Raw genomic sequence first — 20,289 nt, 5'->3', positions numbered from 1 at the left:
CCTGGTGTGTCGTGAGTACCTTGTTTGGCAGCACCCTGACTTCGGGGTGAATGTGAGGCATTATTGTAAAGCGCTTTTAGCAATTGATGCAGATGGAAAAGTGCTATATAAATGCAGTCCATTTACCATTTGCCTTTAAATGCTATCCAACGTGGTTCTTCTTTTTCAGAACAACCAAGAGAGCTCAGACACTGTATGATGGGCAGCCCACCAGCCCTCCAGGTGTGTGTCACATCCCCATGGCTGATCCGTTCTGCAACAGAACTAGAGAGGTGAGGCCCCCCCCCGCCCATACAAGAAGTTGAAAAACTTCACTTCTGTCACAGAAATCTGTTCAGTTTTCAGGGTTTTTCCATAATTGTTCTACAAAACTACAACTTTTCCCCATTATCTCACATTTTCATTGCTAATGACGTCTTCTGCGCCTTGGGGCAGAAGACGTGGGGCAACTTGGGGCAACTGTTTGTTGTGATTTGGCGCTATATAAATAAAATTGATTTGATTCTGCTAATGTTGGTGCAGGTTTGGTAAAATTTCCATTAAAAATAGTTCATTTTGTGATAAAAGCATGGAATTTGGCACATATATTCACGCTGGAGGGACTACATCTCTCGGCTGGTTTGGGAACACCTTGGGGTTCCCCCAGAGGTGCTGGGGGAGGTGTGTGTGGATTGGGAGGTCTGGGCGGCTTTGCTTGAGCTGCTGCCCCCGCGACCCGACTCCGGATAAAGCGGAAGAAAATGGATGGATGGATGGATATTCTAAATTAACTCATGTTTATTTTCAGATATGGAGCCATCCTGGAGCTGATCTCTAATGAGGTACAGGGGTCAGTAAAGAATTACACAGGTTCAGAATTTTAAAAATGCTCCAATCATGTTGAAAACTACACCATATTATTTGTCTGATCATAACGATTCCAAAAAGGTATAGTTTGGACTATCTATGACTGAATTCCACTGAGTTATGGGGTAAAAACAGCAAAAATGGTGACTTTGTACAGGGGTCAAAAGTTAAAGTTGCACCAATTTTGGTAAAAAAAAAAAAAATGCAGATTATTGGTTGAGTTAATAGCATTTTGAAAAGGAATAGTTTGCACCATTTGTCATGCTTAGTTATATTACGGTGAAACATAAGTCATACATCATAGAATCCAATGGACATCGACCTTGTTTGACCTTTACTTTGGAGACCAAACATTCAGCAGAGTCAGAACTATTCCATTTATTCATCCTTTTATTTATAATGTGGTATAGTTTTCAACATGATTGGAGCATTTTTAAATATTGACCTCTGTGTAATTCTTTATTGTCCCCTGTAGCTCACTGGAGGATAGCTCCAAGATGGCTCCATACCTGAAAATAAAATTTTAAGAAATTAATTTTGCTATGCCCCCCCACTATATTTTTAAACCTTTATATGTGCTCTGTTTTTTGCTTCTTGTTACTGTACATGTCTTTGAAAAACATTAAGAATTTAGTAATGCTTACTTATTTCCGCTAATGGGAGGCACCCACTCATGCACACAATTGTGTATGTTTCAGATGTTGCAACAGACAGATTCTTTGATGTTCAGACTATATTGTCAAAATTGCAAGAAACTGTCAAAGAGAGAAGTAGAGATTACACACAGAAACAAATGAAGACAAATACACACAGTGCTTACATGCAGAAATAATTAGTCACTCACAAAAATGGGATGAAGATAAACCTATGTTGTAATGTTAAAGGAAGAGACAAAACATAGTTTGTTTGTTTTTTTAAACACATTGTAGGCCTTTTTTGAGGCAGGAATTTTAGTTAACAGGTTCTTACTAATTTAAGTAAATAAATCTAAGGGAAAAAAGTTTAATTGCATCAAGATCACCACCACAATGTTATCACTGCTTTCCAAATTGAGATTGGGGTGGGGGATCTTCCACACTTTTTTTTTTTTCTTTTAATAAATGTTTTCCATGGACTGGGTGACCTCTTAACCTCTGCACTGCTTTGTCATTTGGGAGCAGCAGCAGTTGATGCTGCACACAGTTTGGAGGCCAACTGATGTGCTGCAGTTGAAGTAATCATATAAAATGCTCTGAATTCTGGCTGTGGTGTACTTGTAGCCTAATTATTTTGAATTATGTTGTGATAAGTTAAGGATTTTATGCAGGAAAAGAGAAAAAAATGGGTCACTTTCTTGTGGTTAATATGGATATTGTGTCGGGCTGCCACAAATAAGTAAATATATGGGAAACATTGCTTCAGCCTTTCTTGCACTTACAATATCAGACTGTTTTATTCTTTCAATAATTTTATTATGGGTGTGGTTATTTGTAGATGCTTGTAGTTCCAACGTCTCTTATGTTTGACCTGGTGAAGGTTTTGATGGCTGTGGCACAGAGTTTGGGGATCAAGTGCCACATAAGAGGGACGATGCTGTCTATTGAGGGTCCTCGCTTTTCCTCACGAGCAGAGAGCCTGATGTTCCGCCAGTGGGGTGCTGATGTCATTAACATGACCACGGTGCCAGAGGTGATCCTTGCAAAGGAGGCCGGCTTGTGCTATGCCAGCATTGCCATGGCTACAGACTATGATTGTTGGAAGGAGCATGAAGAGGCGGTGAGTGTCAGGCAGATGGTTCTAACAGTCACTATGTTTATTTTGATCTCTTTTATTTTTTCTTAAAAGGAGCAGTGGTAAGTTGGCAGTGACTACGGTACTGTCTGCAGACCGTGGCTGACAACAAATTTTGCCTGATCTATTTGCTGCTTTTCACAGTGAGCTCAAGCGTTGGTAGAAACTCCCATGAAATCATGGATGTGTTATGAGAACTGGATACTGTACTGGAGGATAGTGGTCACTCTTTTTCTCACCCAGTGCGAAACACTGCAGTGTCAATTTTCATGGGCTGCACAACATATAAGCACGCAATAGTGTCAGCACAGTAACTGTTTACAAAAAGACACTAAATGTTTTGGAAAATTCTTCATGGCTTTGTTGTTTAAACAAAACACATGTACATACAAACACTACATCCTGCAGTTTAAGTCATACTGGGATGTTCACCTTAAAAAATTAAAAAAATTTCATTATTTGCACTTAAACGTACTTTTTTCTTTTCACTTTTATGGACAATGCACTAGTGTCATTGTTCACATTGTTGCCTGAGAAATGAAAATCAGGATACCTGCAGGTACAATCAAAAATAAGGAAGGAAAAAGTAAAGCGAAAAATAATTTTCCACACACATTTATTCAAAACACACAGCAAACTATAATAAACAACTGTTTTGACACTTTATAAAGGTAATTTGAGGTCTTGTGTGAAAGACTACAACAAAGGTTCAAACAATAAACACAAATGCACATTTAGAACACTATATACAAAATGGTCTATGTGTTTTTTGTCTTCATGGTAAAGGCAACAGAGTTATCCAGTAACATTCACATGCAAACTAGTGGAGCAATCCTGATAGTTACACACTCTTTGTTTGAGCACGTGAGATTGTCATCAGAGGCTCTCCGTCTGCTTTCAGTGACCGCTGTGCGTAATGGCGCAGGGCGCATTTGGAGCCCAATAGTATGTACTCACTGGAGCACCCAGGGAGCTAGTCAAACGGCCAACTAGTAACATATCACTCCTGAAAACGATCTTTGGCTTTTCACTTGAGGTGAATCTACTCTACAATTGGATTTTGGAAAACCATGTGACGGTGAACCAATTCCGATTTGACATTCACATTGGTGCACGTCATTACACAGCTTCTATGAGGAGTACAAAGATGGCCGATGGCTGGCTCGAAAGTCCGCGGAGTTAACTTTTCAGCAAAAAAAAAAAAAGCAAGTTTCTATCTCATATCATTAAAAAGTTATTTATAATTTAGTAAAGCTTGGTCTTAGCCGTCATATACGACGGCGTCGGCCCCAGAGGGTTAAAAAGTCTTAAATCGATCTTTCCTTAAGATGTAGCAACCTTAGAAATTGAAAGATTAAAGTTCATCCAGCATGAATCGGATAAGAGCCTATTGTGCAAAGTTGCAATCGAAGATAATTATCAATGGTACACAATACAAAAACTAAAGGAAATGGGGCGGTGGGGGGGGGGGGGGGGCTCAGACATGGCAATAGCAAGACCAATGAGGAACAGCAGAGTGGAAAGATGACGATGATTAAGACAAGATAGTAAAACAAAATAAAAATGGTAGGATTAAAAAAAAATGACAAACTAAACTAAGTTAAAATGGAAGAAAATTTATTTAAAACTTAAAAAAACTAAAATGGGTGAATAAATGTTTGAATGGCCTCGGAAACCAGTTGAAGGATCTTTAAAATCCAGTTCAAAAATAACAGGCACCTCATGAAGGGACTTTTAAGACTGGGGCGATGCCAGTTCCTCTGCTTTGTGTTAGTACATGTGCTGCTCCATGCCGAATGGTCTGTAACTTACTTACTGAGTAGTTTTCTTGAGCTGACCAGAAAACAGCCTGACACTAGCCGAGTGTGCTACCAATAAATGCATGTGCTAGTTTCTCTGTGTCTTCTTTGTCCTGTGGCTGATCTGACTCCAGCTCTTCTCACGTCACTGTGGAGCCACGTGAACAGTTTGACTTCCTCTCTTAAACGTGGTTTCAGTGTTATTTAAAATCACTACAGTCTTCTCTGCAGTACTCCTCAAACATCTCCTTACAAAAACAAACATTTAGAGGTGATTCTTCAATACCAATCCCATTATCTCTACCCAGTTATAATCTTCATGGTCACAGCGTGATGGAGTCTATGTTAACATGTTGGGTGATGGGAGGGGTACACCCTGATCTAATCACAACATTTTAATCAATCATCCATCCCTTTTTGATATGTCCTACCTACATACAGAAACAAGAGTGATCTAATAGCCTCTGCCCTCCTATGTCAATTGACAGTTAATGGATTCTTTACTGACTGCCTGTAGCGCATGGAGTAAAGTGCGTTTGGCATGCATCCACCTTGCTATTTACACTGCATAATCTAAGCGCAAAGTGAGGCACAGGATGCAAAGGAGTTGTACATCCTTTCCAGACAGGAATTTCCCTGTCTGTTCATCTGTCCTTTATAAGATCAGTGTGTCAAAAAGAAACATGCATGAATAATTCTGGAACTGCAACTGAACTTTAAATATGTCAATAAAGCTTACTGAGGTGAAAAGGTTGATTTGCTTCATTTCTGCAGCACCTCCCCCATCCACCCAATTTTCTTCCGTATCCCATCAAGCAATTCCCCCAAGAGTCCCTTTATGCAGAGTGGCGACATGACAAGTGTAAAAAAAAAAAAAAAAGTCACGTGAATCGTGGCGCCATATTGGGGCCAAAATAGCATTCACTGTTAATCTATCTGCATGAAAATTGAGCTATTTTATTTATTTATTAACTGAAAATGCTGTTGCTGTGCATTTAGATGCATAAATAGACACAACAAAGGCTTCAAGATGTACAGATTCCCATCAGATCCGAACAGAAGAAAAATTTGGGAAAATAAAGTTAGCCATGTGGGATGGAAGCCAACATCATCATCAAAGTTTTGAGAGGTAAATTTAGTGTTCAGTCCCATGTACAGTAAAACTCAACCTAAACCGTCATCATATAAACCGGATATTCGCAGTCACCAGACAAAAAAACCTTTGCAGTCTTTTTGTATCATTTTCCATGTAACAAACACCATATACGAGGTCTGTTAGAAAAGTATCGGACCTTTTTATTTTTTTCAAAAACCATATGGATTTGAATCACGTGTGATTGCATCAGCCAAGCTTGAACCTTCGTGCGCATGCGTGAGTTTTTTCACGCCCGTCGGTTGCGTCATTTGCCTGTGAGCAGGCTTTGTGTGAGCACTGGTCCACCCCTCTCGTCGGATTTTTATTGCGAATAAATGTCTGAATGATTTGGAGCTTTGCTGCATCAATTTTTTTCCAGAAACTGTAAGAGACCTCCAGGTGGACACCGTTCGGAAAATTAATATGGCTTTCAGGGACGATTTTATGGGGATTATACAGATTAAGGAGTGTTACTGCCGCTTTAAGGACGGCCCACAACTGCGGAGAGCGCGGCGTGCTCCCAGCGCCGATCGACAGGCCCAGACCCCACTGAAACAACCAGATCATTTCCAACGTGAAGGCTTTGTTGATCCGGGACCTCGTCTGACTTTCACAAAAAGGCAGGAGACGTGGACATCAGCACTTTTTCGGCACATTCCACTGTTACAGGAGTTTTTTTCATGGAAAGAAAAGCGGCGTTGCTTTGCGCCATGCGGCTCCACCTCGACGCGCGTAACTCCTCCGCACGTCTGTCTTAATGTGCTGAAAAAGTGCTGATGTCCACGTCTTTTCACAATTCCTGTGCTAGTCAGACGACATACCGGATCAAGACAGCGTCCAGTTTAGAAATGAACGGCACATTCCACTGTTACAGGAGTTTTTGTCATGGAAACGTGATGAAGCCTTCCAGGACATGTTGGGGCATGTCCAGCTCATGCACAATCACAATCGGATAATCACATGACTGAAAAGCAACCGGAATCCATCTGAAGTCCACCTGAAAGCCGTCCTGTGAGACCAACACCGAGGTGGTTTTGTCCCGCTTAATGAACGGCTCCGTGGCACTTCCCTCCGCTTTTCTTTCCATGAAAAAAACTCCTGTAACAGTGGAATGTGCCGAAAAAGTGCTGATGTCCATGTCTCCTGCCTTTTTGTGAAAGCCAGACGAGATCCCGGATCAACAAAGCCTTCACGTTGGAAATGATCTGGTTGTTTCAGCGGGGTCTGAGCATGTCGATTGGCGCCGCGCTCTCAGCAGTTGTGGGCCGTCCTTAAAGCGGCAATAACACTCCTTAATCTGTATAATCCCCATAAAATCGTCCCTGAAAGCCATATTAATTTTCCGAACGGTGTCCACCTGGAGGTCTCTCACAGTTTCTGGAAAAAAATTGATGCAGCAAAGCTCCAAATCGTTCAGACATTTATTCGCAATAAAAATCCGACGAGAGGGGTGGACCACTGCTCACACAAAGCCTGCTCACAGGCGAATGACGCAACCGACAGGCGTGAAAAAACTCACGCATGCGCACGAAGGTTCAAGCTTGGCTGATGCAATCACACGTGATTCAAATCCATATGGTTTTTGAAAAAAATAAAAAGGTCCGATACTTTTCTAACAGACCTCGTATAACAGATTTTTCAGTCACATCAGATAAGATGTCCCGTCCGATCTCAATGCATTTCCCTTAAAAAAAAAAAAAAAAAGTCCTTTTACTTTTTCACACCGTGCTTAGACTCAGACCCTCTGCCTGACATGCACCTGTTAAATCAGACACCACAAAAGGCTAAGATTTGACATTTTTCTGCTTTCAGTCCTTTGTCTCGCATCATATTTTAATAATTTTTGCAGTGTGCACGCTGATTACATTTCGAGATCACATGCTTGGCAGAAAAACACGGACTCGGAAAAAGAGGAAATTGTACAGCTTACCTTTGATTTGGAGGTGATGATTGTAGAAAGAAATGCTTGTTGAGGGTCAAATTAGTCCATAATAAAAGCATAATCCAGCGATGGAGAACGTTAAAACTGTCACACGTCTGCATGATGACATGAAAATACAGAGCTGCAGAAGCATGAATCAGGCTTTAAATTCATTAAATAAATCATCATAAATTGTAAATGTGATGCCTTAACTATTTTTATATTTATTTTGATAGTACCTGTACCTGGATGTGTTGCTGTATGTGGTTAACTGATTAAAAAAACATTGAAAACATAAAAGGTTCATTCAGTAGTTCAGCACAATTGGCCAAAAATTGGCGCGAACTTGACGCTCCTCCCTAAATAATGGGACCATATCCCCCCTACCAGTTGACTTTTACTTTTGTGTCATGTTTGATTTTTGTTTTCAGTTCAGTTTTGTTTGTGTGATGAGGAGCAAACCAAATGCAATGAACTGTCAACCAGATTTTTGTTGTTCTTTGGTGCAGTCACCTTTTCCTGCCCCACAATAGCAATGCACCAGCACTGTGCCTGACCACCCCTTATTTTAAGAACAAAACACGTATAGAACCACAGATGAGCACGAGTATTTTATTTATTTTTCCAAACATTTACAAATTCTGTTTAGGTAATGTAAAAAATACAAACATCCATTTGAGTACAGGCAACTGATATTTATAACTATTCACATATTTAAGATGGAACACCTAAATGGTAAATGGACTGCATTTATATAGTGCTTTTCCATCTGCATCAGATGCTCAAAGCACTTTACAAATAATGCCTCACATTCACACCGGGAGCAACTAGGGGATTAAGGACCTTGCCCAAGGGCCTTAGTGGTTTTCTGGTCAGGATGGGATTTGAACTGAGGATCCTCTGGTCTCAGGCCCAACCCTTTAACCACTAGACCATCACCTCCCAATTTGTACCTACTGCGAGGTAAGGCTTTATTTTATTTTTTATTTATTATTATTTTATCACGGATGCTCCTGACAGAGCACTGACTATGGCATAATCAGTTGTGAATGGTTTTATTTAATATTTGGTATAGCCTGTCCTAAATATGTTGTCTTCCTCTGTTGTTAAAACACGGTTCTGCAATATTTTGATGCAGACATTTGTGTTCTCCAAATAATTCAGATTGGGTTTAAAATTGTTGGTTGTAAAGTGGAAATATTCAGATGGGGTAGACATTTTATTGGCCTGACATTTTTCCATTGTATTAATATAATGGGTTGCCCTTAAATAATTTTGCCGGAGGTTTGTATCCGATTGACCTTGTTTGTCACTGTCTCTGGATGGTGCAGCTGATATGCTGTGTGGGTGGTACTTGTGGTGTCTGACACTGATCCAGCCAAAATCACAACTCTACTTCCGAGTTCCTGCAGCTGACCTCTTCCCCCTCCTGTTGCAGAACATTCACCACATCCTTCCGCTGTCCGCCTCCTGCTCTCTACTCTAACTCAGCTTCATGCTACACCCCCCCCCCATCACCTACCCAGCCAGCTCGCCTGTCGGCCTCCGGTGGGAACCCTGCCAGAGGAGGTTGAGTCAGACTGAGTCATCAGCTTCAGTCTATCCTGTCAGACAGCACAATATGCACCCATTCCCTCAGACTGAAATGATAATAGAGGTTACAGGAGGCAAACACAGGGCGGAAATGATGTTGTAACTTACTGTACGTCGTAGTTCCTGCTTCTTAAGAGTTGTTTGATATTGTATACATTTCATGCAGATCCACATGCATGTTTTAGGAGGTTAAGACCTCAGGAGCAGTGTGACTGCAGCAGATAAACACGTTTGCCCATTTTATCCCTTTTTTTCCTTCTTTTTATGTAAAAGTAGTGCCAGTCATATGATACAATGCTTCTCATTGTCATGGGTGGTGAAATTGATGAAGGCACGCTGCCTCGTTACTCTGTAAATAATGAGTTGTTATAAGAATCTTGTAAAAGGGTGCAAAAGGCTGCAGCTAACAAATAATGGTCTTCAACCTCTTAAGCCTGGTGTTCATTGTGAAAGCTCAGCAATTTTAGAAGATCATTGTTAAGGTACCCTGACACTTGCACAACTTTGATCCGTGCACTTGCAGCTGCATTTTGAAACGTAGGTCATAGAATTTGTAATATTTTTTTATTTTTTTTTTCAGGCTGTCTGGTTGCAAGAGTGTGACAACAGGCAACCTTTAACCTGTCACACAGTTAAGCATGAGATCATCATTACAGAGCCACAACCAAAGATACTGCCACGTCTTTCACGATGCTAATGTTTCATCTGGGACAGCTAGTGATCACAGTGTACCGGGTCATAGTATGCATATATATGTGTATATATGTATGTACACATACATACAGTAGTGTTCAGAATAATAGTAGTGCTATGTGACTAAAAAGATTAATGCAGGTTTTGAGTATATTTCTTATTGTTACATGGGAAACAAGGTACCAGTAGATTCTCACAAATCCAACAAGACCAAGCATTCATGATATGCACACTCTTAAGGCTATGAAATTGGGCTGTTAGTAAAAGAAAGTAGTCTTTCTTTTCTTTCTAGTAATCTTTTTAGTCACATAGCACTACTATTATTCTGAACACTACTGTGTGTGTGTGTGTCTGTGTGTGTCTGTGTGTGTCTGTGTGTGTGTGTGTGTGTGTATATATACGAGGTCTGTTAGAAAAGTATCGGACCTTTTTATTTTTTGCAATAACCTTATGGATTTGAATCACGTGTGATTGCATCAGCCAAGCTTGAACCTTCGTGCGCATGCGTGAGTTTTTTCACGCCTGTCGGTCACGTCATTCGTCCGTGGGCAGGCTTTGAGTGAGCGCTGGTCCTCCCCCCTCGTCGGCTTTTCATTGTAAGGAAAATGTCTGAACGGCTGGAGCAGCGCTGCATCAAATTTTTCCAGAAACTGTGAGAGACAGCCAGGTGGACACCATTTGGAAAATTCAGATGGCTTTCAGGGATGATTTTATGGGCATCACACAGATTAAGGAGTGGTACAGCCGGTTTAAAGACTGCGCACAATGGCGGAGGGCGCTTCGAGCGACGATCGACAGGCTGAAACGACCAGATCATTTCCAAACTGAAGGCTGTGTTGATCTGGGATGTCGTCTGACTACCAGAGAAATGGCAGAAAAGGTGGACATAGCACTTTCCCAGCACATTCCACTGTTAAAGGAGATTTTGTCATGAAAACAGGAGCAGAGGAATTCGCCACGGAGCCGCTAATGGCGTGGAACGAAAGCACCTCCGTGTTGGTCTCACAGGACATGTTGTGACATGCTCAGCTCTTCGACAATTTTTCGGATACTCACTCGACTGAAAAGCCACCCAAAGCCATCTGAATCTTCCGAATGGTGGAAGAGCTGGGCATGTCCCGTGAGACTTCCAACACGGAGGTGCTTTTTGTTCTGCGCCATTAGCGGCGCCGCCCTGACGCGCGAATTCCGCCGCACGTCTTTCATTACAAAATCTCCTGTAACAGTGTAATGTGCCAAAAAAGTGCTATGTCCACCTCTCTTGCCATTTATCTGGTAGTCAGACGACGTCCCGGATCAACACAGCCTTCACTTTGGAAATGATCTGGTCGTTTCAGCCTGTCGATGGCCGCTCGAAGCGCAGCACGCCCTCAGCTGCTGTGGGCCGTCCTTAATCCGGTTGTAATGCTCCTTAATCTGTGTGATGCCCATAAGATCTTCACCGAAAGACATCTGAAGTTTCCGAATGGTTTCCACCTGGCTGTCTCTCACAGTTTCTGAAAAAATTTTGATGCAGCAAAGCGGCAGTCGCTCGGCCATTTTCCTGACAATGAAAATCCGCCGAGGGGGCTGGACCACTCCTCCCACAAAGCGTGCTCACAGGCGAATGACGCAACCGACAGGCGTGAAAAAACTCACGTATGCGCACGAAGGTTCAAGCTTGGCTGATGCAATCACACGTGATTCAAATCCATAAGGTTATTGAAAAAATAAAAAGGTCCGATACTTTTCTAACAGACCTCGTGTGTGTGTGTTTGTGTGTTTGTGTGTATATGTATATATATGTATATATATATATATGTATATATATATATATATATATATAGGAAAATAAGTCTTTGAACACCCTGCGGTTTTGCAAGTTCTCCCACTTAGAAATCATGGAGGAGTCTGAAATTTTCATCTTAGGTGTATGTTCACTGTGAGAGACATAATCTAAAAAAAAAAAATCCGGAAATCACAATGTATGATTTTTTTAAAAATAATTTATTTGTATGTTACTGCTGCAAATAAGTATTTGAACATCTGTGAAAATCAATGTTAATATTTAGTACAGTAGCTTTTGTTTGCAATTACAGAGGTCAAACGTTTCCTGTAGTTTTTCACCAGGTTTGCACACACTGCAGCAGTGATTCTGGTCCACTCCTCCATACAGATCTTCTCCAAATCTTTCAGGTTTGGAGTTTCAGCTCCCTCCAAAGATTTTCTATTGAGTTCAGGTCTGGAGACTGGCCAGGCCACTCCAGGACCTTGAAATGCTTCTTATGGAGCCTCTCCTTAGTTGCCCTGGCTGTGTGTTTGGGGTCATTGTCATGCTGGAAGACCCAGCCATGACCCATCTTCAATGCTCTTACTGAGGGAAGGAGGTTGTTTGCCAAAATCTCGCAATACATGACCCATCCATCCTCCTTTCAATACGGTGCAGTCGTCCTGTCCCCTTTGAAGAAGAGCACCCCCAGAGTATGATGTTTCCACCCCCATGCTTCATGGTTGGGATGGTTTTCTTGGGGTTGTTCTCATCCTCTAAACATGGTAAGTGGAGTTGATTCCAAAAAGTTCTATTCTGGTCTCATCTGACCACATGACCTTCTTCCATGCCTCCTTTGGATCATCCAGATGGTCACTGGTGAACTTCAAACGGGCCTGGACATGTGCTGGCTTAAGCAGGGGGACCTTGCTGCCCTGCAGGATTTTAAACCATGACAGCATCATGTGTTACTAATGTAATCTTTGTGACTGTGGTCCCAGCTCTCTTCAGGTCATTGACCAGGTCCTCCTGTGTAGTTCTCAGCTTTCTCAGAATCATCCTTACCCCACAACGTGAGATCTTGCATGGAATCCCAGACCAAGGGAGATTGACAGTCATCTTGTGTTTCTTCCACTTTCTAATAAATAATCATAACAGTTGTTGTCTTCTACCAAGCTGCTTGCCTGTTGTCCTGTAGTCCATCCCAGCCTTGTGCAGGTCTACACTTTTGTCCCTGGTGTCCTTAGACAGCTCTTTGGTCTTGGCTATGGTGGACAGGTTGGAGTATGATTGATTGAGTGTGTGAACAGGTGTCTTTTATACAGGTAACAAGTTCAAACAGGTGCAATTAATACAGGTAAAGAGTGCAGAATAAGAGGGCTTCTTAAAGAAAAATTAACAGGTCTGTGTGAGCCAGAATTCTTGCTGGTTGGTAGGTGTTCAAATACTTATTTGCAGCAGTAACATACAAATAAATTATTAAAAAACCATACATTGTGATTTCTGGATTTTTTTTTTTTTTTTAAGATTATGTCTCTCACAGTGAACATGCACCTAAGATGAAAATTTCAGACCCCTCCATGATTTCTAAGTGGGAGAACTTGCAAAACCGCAGGGTGTTCAAATACTTATTTTCCTCACTGTACATAAATATGGCTCACACTTGCGTGACAAGGCTTGATGTAGTATATAAATATACCATGTCCCTGGAATTCGCATTTGAGAATGCACAGGGATCTCCTGCACGTTCTCCTCACTGCCGTCATTGAGTCGCTCCTTCTGTCCCTGTCCCCTTTTTTCTACAGGTGGGGTTAGCCTGCTCTGTGTGTGAGTGTAGACTGTGTAAGGAGCACTTAGAGTTCACAGCTTACAACAGCGAACCAGCCAGCATCACTCCATTCGGAAAATTTGGAAAAATAAATGGAAGCGATGCTGCCTACAATTGTTTTTAACTCTCTATAGAGTGATGCTTTATGATGTGCCATAATTTGTGCAAAAATCAAACTTAAAATTGACAATATATTGTTTTTTAACATTCTAAACATTATTCACGATCTATGTATAACACCAAATGACATGATCTGTAACACAAAATAATTAAATTTGCATCATATTTAACTTTAGATAAAATTGGCTCAAGTTGTGGATCTTAAAATAGATGAAAAAATTAGAGCTCTTGAATTATTTTTTATTCTGCATCACTTTAACAAATTTCCAGCTATTTTTGAACGTGCAAAAAGAATACCTAGCTCCAACACCCATTTCATTTCAAAAGACCTACGCCCCTACAGCATTGTGTAAAACTAATATACACACTTTGCTTTCATGACACAATTTGCCACACCACCTGTCTTTGCACATTTGAGTAGCTCTTGAAATTATCAGCTCTGTGCACTGAAGTCGACACGCATGCGAGTAGGCATAGCTGCCTCAAGGTGTTTGGACTCAGGCCCAGGCTTTGAGACTCACATTTTTAGTGCCTAGAGTGTCCCAGAACTCATTGGCCAAAATTTTAATGAGACCTATTAAGAAGGTTGGCCATCCTGTAACAGTCGTAATTCAGTTTTGAGGAATTCACATTTTTTTGTTTGCAGACTGATGAACGTTCAGCAGCTGTTTTCCTTTGCTTCTCCCAGGTGTGTGTTGACAATGTAATGAAGACGATGAAAGAAAACGCGAACAAAGCCAGCAGTCTTCTTCTTACGGCAATCCCCCAGATTAGTCAGATGGACTGGGCTCAGACAATAAAGACCTTGAAAGTAAGTTTTCAAGATTGCCATGATTAACCTCCACTCAGCACATTACTGAAGATGTTGTTAAAGAGGACGTCTTCTTGAATGAACTGAAATCTTGTTTATAATCTTTCCGGTCACTTCTTACACTTGGCTTCCAACCCATAATGTAAGCATGCGGAGGACAGGGGTCTACGTCATCGCCCGTTTATGAAGGCAATTATCTTTATGACATGACGGCGATAGATTTCACACAGCATTGTTGATCATGTGATACCTTGTGTAAGCACTGAAGCAGTCAAACCAGAAAAAAGGTGTTTGTACAGTTGTTTGCTACCAAAACTGTTCAATGACAGAATCAGAAGTAGTTTCCCTCTAGGCTACAAGCCAGGGCCTGAAATCCAAATAATGGTTAGATAAACGAAGTAAAACCTGGCTGTTTCAATTCAATGCTAACAAAACGGTGAGGTGACTGTTCAGATCATTTATCTGGCCATCTTGGCCGTTATTTTTGTAGCATCCCTGCTCAAGCTTTTAAAAATCATAGAAGAGATTTTTTACACAGTATTTCGTATCGATGATGAAACATTACAGGTTTGTGGCATGTCATTTCTTAAACTTTTTTAGATTTTTTTTTTCTCCCCCTCACTAATGAATGCAGTTTTAATGCAGTTCAGTATTTTAAGGACAAGGTTTTTAAACATTCATTATGTTAATTCTTTATATTTGAACTTCACTTGACCCCTTATTATTGCTTCTCTTACAGTCCATGGCTCAGTCTTCAGTCATGTTACCAAAGCACTAAGTGTGAAGCGGAAGCAGAAGTGCACATGGGTACAGCTCCCGTTCACTACCTGTCCCGCAGTGGCAACTGGACACAATTACAAGAAAGTGCCCGACACACAGCAAGTCTGCTGCGTTCTCAGCTGCAGTTTTTACTGGTTTAGCTTGTCTCACAATACAGTGGAAAAGAAGTTCAAGATGTTTTCTAAGGTCAGATTACTTGAAACCTTCCTAATGGTACAGTTGTATTGCAAAAGTTTGGGCATCCCTGATAATTTTCATGATTTTCCTTTATAAATCATTGGTTGTCTGGATCAGAAATTTCAGTTAAATATATCATATAGCAGACAAACACAGTGATATTTGAGAAGTGAAATGAAGTTCATAGGATTTACAGAAAGTGTGCAATAATTCTTTAAACAAAATTAGGCAGGTGCATAAATTTGGGCACCCCAACAGAAAAAATACATCAATGTTTAGTAGATCCTACTTTTGCAGAAACGCCCTCTAAACACTTCCTGTAGCTTCTAATGAGAGTCTAAATTCTGGTTGAAGGTGTTTTGGATCATTCTTCTTTACAAAACATCTCAGGTTTGTTGGTTTCCGAGCATGGACAGCCCACTTAAAATCACACCACAGATGTTCAATAATATTCAGGTCTGGGGACTGAGATGGCCATTCCAGAACATTGTACTTGTTCCTCTGCATGAATGCCTTAGTAGATTTTGAGCAGTGTTTAGGGTCGTCTTATTGAAGGATCCAGCTCCGGCGCAACTTCAACTTTGTCACTGATTCATGAACATTGTTCTCAAGAATCTGCTGATATTGACTGGAATCCATGTGACCCTCAACTTTATCAAGATTCCCAGTACCTGCCCTGGCCACACAGCCGCACAACATGATGGAACCACCTCCAAATTTTACTGTAGGTAGCAAGTGTTTTTCTTGGAATGTTGTGTTCTTTTTCAGCCATGCACGCCGCCCCTTGTTATGTCCAAATAACTCAATTTTAGTTTCATCAGTCCACAGCACCTTATTCCAAAATGAAGCTGGCTTGTTCAAATGTGCTTTAGCATACCTCAAGCGACTCTTTGTGGTGTGTACACAGAAAAGGCTTACTCTGCATTACAGCACCTCCTTGTGCAAAGTGCACTGTATAGTTGAACAATGCACAGAGACACTATCTGCAGCAAGATCATGTTGTAGGTCTTTGGAGCAGGTCTATGGGTTGACTATGACTGTTCTCACTATCCTTTGCTTCAGCTTATCTGAGATTTTTCTTGGTCTGCCACTTTGGGCCTTAACTAGTACTGTGCCTGTGGTCTCCATTTCCTCACTATGTTCCTCACAGTGGAAACTGACAGCTGAAATCTCTGAGATAGCTTTTTGTATCCTTCCCCTAAACCATGATGTTGAACAGTCTTTCTTTTCAGGTCATTTGAGAGTTGTTTAGAGGCTCCCATGTTGCCCCTAGAAGGGATGCAAAGAGGGGAACCATTTGCAAATGGCCACCTTAAATACCCTTTCTCATGATTGGATTCACATTTGTAAAGAGGTCAAGGGTCAGTGAGCTTACCAAACCAATTGTGTGTTCCAATAATTAGTGCTAAATGTATTCAAATCAATAAAATGACAACGGTGCCCAAATCTATGTACCTGCCTAATTTTGTTTAATTATTGCACACTTTCTGTAAACACTAGAAATTTCATTACACTTCTCATATATCAGTGTGTTCGTCTACTATATGAGATATTTAACTGAAATTTCTGATCCACACAACCAATGATTTATAAAGGAAAATCATGAAAATTATCAGGGGTGCCCAAACTTGCATACAACTATACCTTGACACGTGCACGAATTTGATCCATGCACTGGCACGCAATCTGCCATGCTAGATGGTAAACTCGTTGTAAAATGAAATTTTGAAATGTTCAAAATCTCTGGCATGCATTAATTTTGTAAACTACACATGAACATTACGCAAATGATTCAAAAACACTGTCACTGCGAGTCATTGCATCAGCGCATCACAGCACATCTCATCTGAATGATTATGACGAGATGTTACATCTGTCATAAACGTAATTTTACAGATACTCATAGGAAGGAATGAAAATGCAACTGTTTTTCCAAGCCATTACAATATAAATATTACAAATAACTACCTTTGAGACAATTCCAAATGCGTTCTCCATGTCATGAAGCGCATGAGAAAAGCTGCAGCTGTAGAAAATTCCTCCGTGATTCCGGAGCAATTAGAGGTGGTTTCATCAGCCACGTTCTGAGAGCAAATGATTAATCCACCATGAAAGATTTATTTTATATAACGCAGTTTCCAGTGGCACAAAGCAGGTAGCATTGACATGACGAATTGCGCAGCAGTGTGGGGGTTAAATGCGTCCAAGTGTCAAGGTGTCTTAAGGTTGGCCTAAATTTCATATCGATTTACACTTTTTATTCTTTTCTTTGTAAAGATTTTATTTTGGCCTGTAAACCATTGTTCTCATCTTGGCTGTATTCAGGATCTAGTAATAAAGGCTGAGCAAAGTTACACTTTGCTGTTGTTTTGCCATGACGCTTTTATAGTTTGCACAGCAGTAAAATGCTTTACATCATTCAGTGCATGCAGTTTTAACACTTGCATACAAATAATAGTTACATGTGACATAAGCAAAATAAATGTTGATACATGCATATGGAACTTTTGTTTCAGCATTTGTTTTTTTGCAATTGGTTTTGAAATTGCTCATGTACCCACCCCCACCACCTCTTGGTAGCCAAAGGTGGACTTAGAGAATTGTCTATCAGAGGATGGTGCAGGATGATTACTTCTTGGAAAAACAGCTTAATTACTATCCATACTTTGTCATAACCCACATGTCAAAATAGTTTGTGTCCTTTTCTTACTGCAGTTGGGGAACTTTATCCACCCTCTTATTACACTTTACCAAAAAGGTCTTATTTCTTTGTGCTTGCAGATTTCGTAAAGCAGCTTGTAACAAAGCGTTATGTGATTATTTTTTTTAATCAACAAAATGTCATGAATTTTCATTTCATTATGTTGTAATCTTGCACATTTTGTAATAAACAGCCTGAAGATAATGTGTAATACGTTTCCAAGCTTCTTATAACAAATTATACGTATATTTCAGTGATGATTAAAAAAATGCGGGAGTGGCACTTTTTTCCTGATGAAAACTGTGCATTAAGTAATAACCAATAAAAATGGATAGCTTCATCATACAGGATAACAGAATAACAAATTAATGCATAGGTGATGTAGTGGGAAAACGACCTGCTCCAAACCACACAATGACTAATGTGCAACAAACTGGGACAAAAGTTCATATATAGCATACTCACTAGGGATGCATAAGTAATTGTATTAAAATTATGAGGTTGATTCGTTCCTCCTGTTCTAATGCATTCCTCAATTATTACATAGTCACGCTGTTTATTGTATAATAATACTCATTTTTACCCGAGGCCATCAAATATGGCCATCAGGTATTGTGAAGGCTTTGCGCCTGCCTGCCTGCGCTCAGCATAAGTCCAGTTCTATTACTGCCAGAGTCTTCAAATTTACAGGGAACAAACATTCTTGGGACACAGACCCTGGACAAGTTCAAAGATGGCTAACCTTGACGTTAAAAAGTCACATTCTCTGGTAATTTTTGTTTGTGAGTTGTGGCTGTGAGAGCCAGAGTAGAGCTGTGCCACGATCTCAGTGGCTGGTGTTTCCAAAACTGGTTTGGTTTGTGTGTTTGTATGCATGTTTCTCATATGTAAAAGCTAGCAAGAAATAAACACTTCTAAAACTCAAAATGCTGTTTTTGGAACCCAACAACACCTCTGAATTTATTTATGAGACATTTTGCGGACATTAGCATGGTGACGTCATAGGCTGGTAGCTAGCTGCAATACTCTGTTTTGTTTGTGTGCAAGTATATCCTCTGTGTCATATATTACGTAAAAGCGAGTGAGAAATAAACACTTCTAAAACTGAAGACTCTGTTTTTGTAACCTGATAAGATCTCTGCAGTCATTTACAAGACATTTTGCAGACATTAGCATGCATGCTAACTTCTGCTAACTCAAATTTCTCATTAATACCTGCAAATGCACAGAGGGTGATCTACAAAAATGTTATTCTGTGCAAGAACAATCCTCAGCTCTTTAAAGGAAAAAAAAATTGTCACCCTCTGGCCTTCTCTTGTACAAAAACCTGAGAAACTTGTTTGAAGTATTTACCAAATTAAACATTGTTCCCTAATTTAACAGTAAAATTACCCTGACAAAGCATGGTTTGTACTTCTCTGCTTAAATAATCCTTAATGCAAAACAGTTTTACATCATTGAAAATACCACTTTGTCACCATAGCACAATTTGTAGTATTGCGTGTGTATATTAATGTATGTAGTGTTTAAAAACATTATATTGCGGTCTATCTGGTTCTGAGTTTTCTCAGGGCATAAAATTAGTTATTTTAAGTAATTACAGAATTAAACACTTGCCTGACTAAACAGTAAAACGTCACTGACAAAGATGAAAGCTGAGCTTAATTCAAAGACAGATTAAAGTGACGATTACGCAGTTTATTCCAAAGAATCATTATTTAGACAGCATGTGGGGAAAATAGTCATTATTTAGCTTTTAAATGTACATACATCTGATTCTTACTTTTAAAAATATTGTAAAATGTAACCCTAACAAACACAAAATATTTATTCCAGAAAAAAAATTCAGAGTATGTGGAAAAATACCCATTATTTTTTTTCCAAAAGTACACAATTCTTATAGTTTTAAAGTGCTTGTATTTTAAAGTCATTTGACTACTTTGTTATATTCTCAGATTTTTTTTTTTTTTTTTACTATTTTGTATTTCAACAGGAATGATAATAATAATAATAATAATAAAACTACAAATATCAAACAAACAGGGTTCCTAATTTGTTGGCAAACAAAAGAAACGTGAAATTAATCATCATAAAGAGCAACCAAGTTATCACTTTACCGATTTTTAAGTTAAAATAAAAAATAAAATTAAAAAAATCCCCAAACCATGCAAATAAATAAAAACGCAAACAGTTATTGTTACAGTCACAGCACAAAATAAATAGAATTTCACAGAGACTGCAGAAAGTCCACAACCTCCACGCGGCCGTGCTCTCTGGCCAAATCCACGGGCCGGTGGTGGTGGTTGTCTGTGCATTAAGTAATAACCAATAAAAATTGATAGCTTCATCATACAGGATAACAGAATAA

At 40.0% G+C, this 20,289-nt stretch overlaps 1 protein-coding gene across 1 annotated transcript in view; it reads left to right on the top strand.

Annotated features, from left to right (window-relative positions):
* Window positions 1-15,210, top strand: part of mtap (methylthioadenosine phosphorylase) — a 32,481-nt gene extending 17,271 nt beyond the window's left edge. Inside the window, exons 5-8 of the mRNA XM_034188464.1 lie at window positions 170-272; window positions 2,362-2,601; window positions 14,141-14,263; window positions 15,003-15,210. Coding sequence (XP_034044355.1) covers window positions 170-272; window positions 2,362-2,601; window positions 14,141-14,263; window positions 15,003-15,041 — 505 coding nt within the window. The 3' untranslated portion in view covers window positions 15,042-15,210. The remainder of the gene's footprint in view (window positions 1-169; window positions 273-2,361; window positions 2,602-14,140; window positions 14,264-15,002) is intronic.
* Window positions 15,211-20,289: the final 5,079 nt, after the last annotated feature.

The sequence above is a fragment of the Thalassophryne amazonica genome, chromosome 15 (genome assembly GCF_902500255.1).
Source record: "Thalassophryne amazonica chromosome 15, fThaAma1.1, whole genome shotgun sequence".
NCBI lineage: Eukaryota > Metazoa > Chordata > Actinopteri > Batrachoidiformes > Batrachoididae > Thalassophryne > Thalassophryne amazonica.
The sequence above is the reverse complement of the archived record's forward strand: the minus strand, read 5'-3'. Positions and strand labels throughout refer to the sequence as shown.